This window comes from Pteropus alecto, unplaced genomic scaffold (assembly GCF_000325575.1).
Source record: "Pteropus alecto unplaced genomic scaffold, ASM32557v1 scaffold1142, whole genome shotgun sequence".
In the NCBI taxonomy this organism is placed as follows: domain Eukaryota; kingdom Metazoa; phylum Chordata; class Mammalia; order Chiroptera; family Pteropodidae; genus Pteropus; species Pteropus alecto.
In genome coordinates, this window is record NW_006432497.1 from 73,452 (window position 1) to 76,687 (window position 3,236).

At 37.9% G+C, this 3,236-nt stretch overlaps 1 protein-coding gene across 1 annotated transcript; it reads left to right on the plus strand.

Annotated features, from left to right (window-relative positions):
* The first annotated feature begins 54 nt into the window (after positions 1 to 54).
* Positions 55 to 1,017, plus strand: LOC102894629 (olfactory receptor 8K3). Its single transcript, XM_006907464.2, has one exon. The coding sequence runs from the start codon at positions 55 to 57 to the stop codon at positions 1,015 to 1,017; it is 963 nt and encodes a 320-aa protein (XP_006907526.2).
* The last annotated feature ends 2,219 nt before the right edge of the window (positions 1,018 to 3,236 follow it).

Consider the following 3,236-nt stretch of genomic DNA (forward strand, 5'->3'; position numbering starts at 1 on the left):
ATCTAATGACTCTTCTAATAGTTTTCCCCACAGTAATTTCCCTTAATGGCCTAGATGGAACAGCAAAACGTAACAGTACTGAAAGAATTCATTCTCATGGGAATCACAGACCGCCCTGAGCTGCAGGCCCCCTTCTTCGGGGTGTTCCTTGTCATTTATGCAGTCTCAGTGGTGGGCAACTTGGGCTTGATTATTCTCAGCAAGGTGGACTCCAGGCTGCAAACACCCATGTACTTCTTCCTCACACACCTGGCATTTACTGATCTTGGTTATTCGACTGCTGTAGGACCAAAAATGCTAGTAACTTTGGTGGTAGATCAACATACAATCTCCTATAATTGGTGTGCTACCCAACTCTCTTTCTTCAGTATGTTTATTACTAGCGAAATTTTCCTTCTGTCAGCAATGGCTTTTGACCGTTATGTGGCCATCTGCAACCCTCTGCTCTACACAGTCATCATGTCACCAGGAGTATGCTGGGTGCTGGTAGCAGTCCCTTATGTCTGCAGTGCCTTTCTCTCTCTGATAACCACCATAAAGATTTCTATTTCATCCTTCTGTGGCTACAATGTCATTCGTCATTTCTACTGTGGCAGCCTTCCCTTGTTAACTTTGCTGTGTTCAAGCACACGTGAAATTGAGTTGATAATACTGATCTTTTCAGAATTCAATTTGGTTTCGTCTCTTTCGATAGTCCTTGTGTCTTACGTGCTGATCCTTCTTGCCATCTTCAGGATGCACTCTGCAGAGGGTAGGCACAAGGCCTTCTCCACCTGTGGATCGCACCTAACAGTGGTGGTCCTATACTATGGTACTCTCTTCTTTATGTACACACAGCCCAAGTCCAAATATTCATCTGATACTGATAGAATCGCCTCTTTATTTTACACTTTGGTGATACCCATGCTGAATCCCATGATCTACAGTTTGAGGAACAAAGTGGTGAAAAATGCCCTGACTAGAACCTGGAACATGTGTGCCAATATCCTACTGAAAATTCATTGTAAGGTATGCTAGCAAGAGATTATGTGTTAGTCAATGTATATTATAACTGGATTGTTTAACCATGTGCTTTCACCTCCTTGAATGAGCCAGATTCAATGTGATAAGTACAGAAATAAAGAAAATCATTCATCATTTTCATACATAATGTATCACTAACAGATGTGTACACTCTGATCCTACTTTATAGTAATTTTTGCTCTCAAGTTTTGATAAGGTGCCATTCTTACATATTCTCACATGTAGTCTATTTGCTGCCATTAAATATTTATTTTTATAATGCCAGCCTGTATATTACATTCACAATTATATCCGTAGTACTTAACATGGTAAAAGGACAATAAAAATGATTCCCGATCGATTTTATACAAGTGTATTTATCGAGGAAATAAACATGGATTCTTAAGTTAACAACCCAAATCTCTCCCTTTATGGAGCTTAAAGAAAACACAAAATACAGACAGAATGAGAAGTGGGCTATATAGCATGATAGATGGTATTGAGCAATATGAAAATGAAATAAAGCAAATAACCTGAACGAAGTTCAAATTTTAGCTAAATTGTCATTGAGACCTTTGTGAAGATGACATTTAAATGAACACTTCAGAAGGATAGTGAGTGCACTATATGGGCATGTAAAGAAAGAGACCTAGGCTTTGCTGCTTCACAGAGAGAGAACTGTCAATGAAATAGTTCTTAAGTGACGATATCAATGTTATGTTAAGGAACATCAGAGTCAAAGACGGTCGGAGCATAAAATATAATTAGGAATTAGAGGAGATAAGGATAGACTTGTAACAGATTTGACCCAGTAGGACCATATAGACTATCTATAAAAAGCTTGCCCTTTCTTCTGATTGATAAAAGAACCCTTGGAGGATTTAGAGTGAAGGAGTGATTTAATGTATCTTTCATTAAATAACGGCTCTGACTGCTATGCAAATAATAGACTATAGGATACCAAGACTTGGAAATGGGAAATCCTGCAGGAGTTTATTCGTGATAATTTGGGAGAGAACAGAGGCTTAAGCCAGCATGAAAGTCAGAGAATGAGAAATGATTAGAGCCTTGGCATATTTGTAAGAAGAGGTCAATAACATTCTTCATATTTATGTGGTTTGTTAGAAGCTTGAAAAAAAAGATTAATAATTAAAAGAAAATAGAAAAATGAGTTCCAGAGCTCATCTAAAAGCATGTGGAAAACTCTTTCTGCTTCCAACTTATATGGTGTAATAGAGACCGAATTTAATGTAAGAAAGAAGAAAAATACAACAAAACATAAAGATATAAGAAACAACAGTTTTCAAAATATTGACATCAGATGATGAAGGACAGTTTCCCTGAGAGATGAGGAACAAATGAGGTGACTCCTATGATTGCCCATCCTTCCTGGTCTAAGAGAGATTCCAGGCTGCACTGCCATGTGGGCAAACTTACGTGAAACCTAGAAGAATTCTGTTGAAGAGTCAGAGTTGAGAGTCCAGTGAGATCAAGGTAGCTTGAGTTGCAAGACAGAGTAGTAAAGATAAGGAGCTTCATAGAGAAAGGAAAGTGGATCTCTGCAAGGAATCTTTCTCAGTTGCTCCACAGAACTACTGATCAGCACAGGCAACTGGTAAACAAACACCTAAGACTAAAGAGAAAAAAATTCGCCTAAAAGGATTAAAGACAGCTGTGCCCAGAACTCAAACAGAAGCAAGAATTGTGCCAATTTGTTGCACAGAGAGTAGAAAAAAATCATAATTCATTAAGGTCTACTCCAGTGGAGGAGAATAATTAACCCTAAAGTGAGCATTGGTCTGTATCCATCTACGAAATGATAAAAGCAAAATCTGAAATCACACACACACACATACACACACACACACACACACACACACACACACACACACACCCCTCAGTCTTTGCTCCTAAAGGCTCTCAAATATTGGACAAGGCCCACCCACATTTTGGAATATAACTGGCTGTAATCAAATGCATTGATTAAAATGTTAACTTTGTCTTTAAAAAAATCTTCACAGCAACATCTAGACAGAGCTTTGACTAAAGAACTAGGCACCATAACCTAGCCATTGGGCACAAAAATTAAGCATCAAAGCAGAAAAAAAAAAAAGAAATAAAGTTAATCAAGTGTAAAAAATAAGAACGTTATACAAAACAAAGACCTCGTTTTAAGTTAATTATCTCTACAAAGACCTCGTCACCAAATATAGTCACATTCCAAGGTACAGGGA

What these genes read in the sequence shown, in the direction of transcription:
- LOC102894629 (XM_006907464.2), top strand. Translation starts at nt 55, where the DNA reads ATGGAACAGCAAAACGTAACAGTACTGAAAGAATTCATTCTCATGGGA.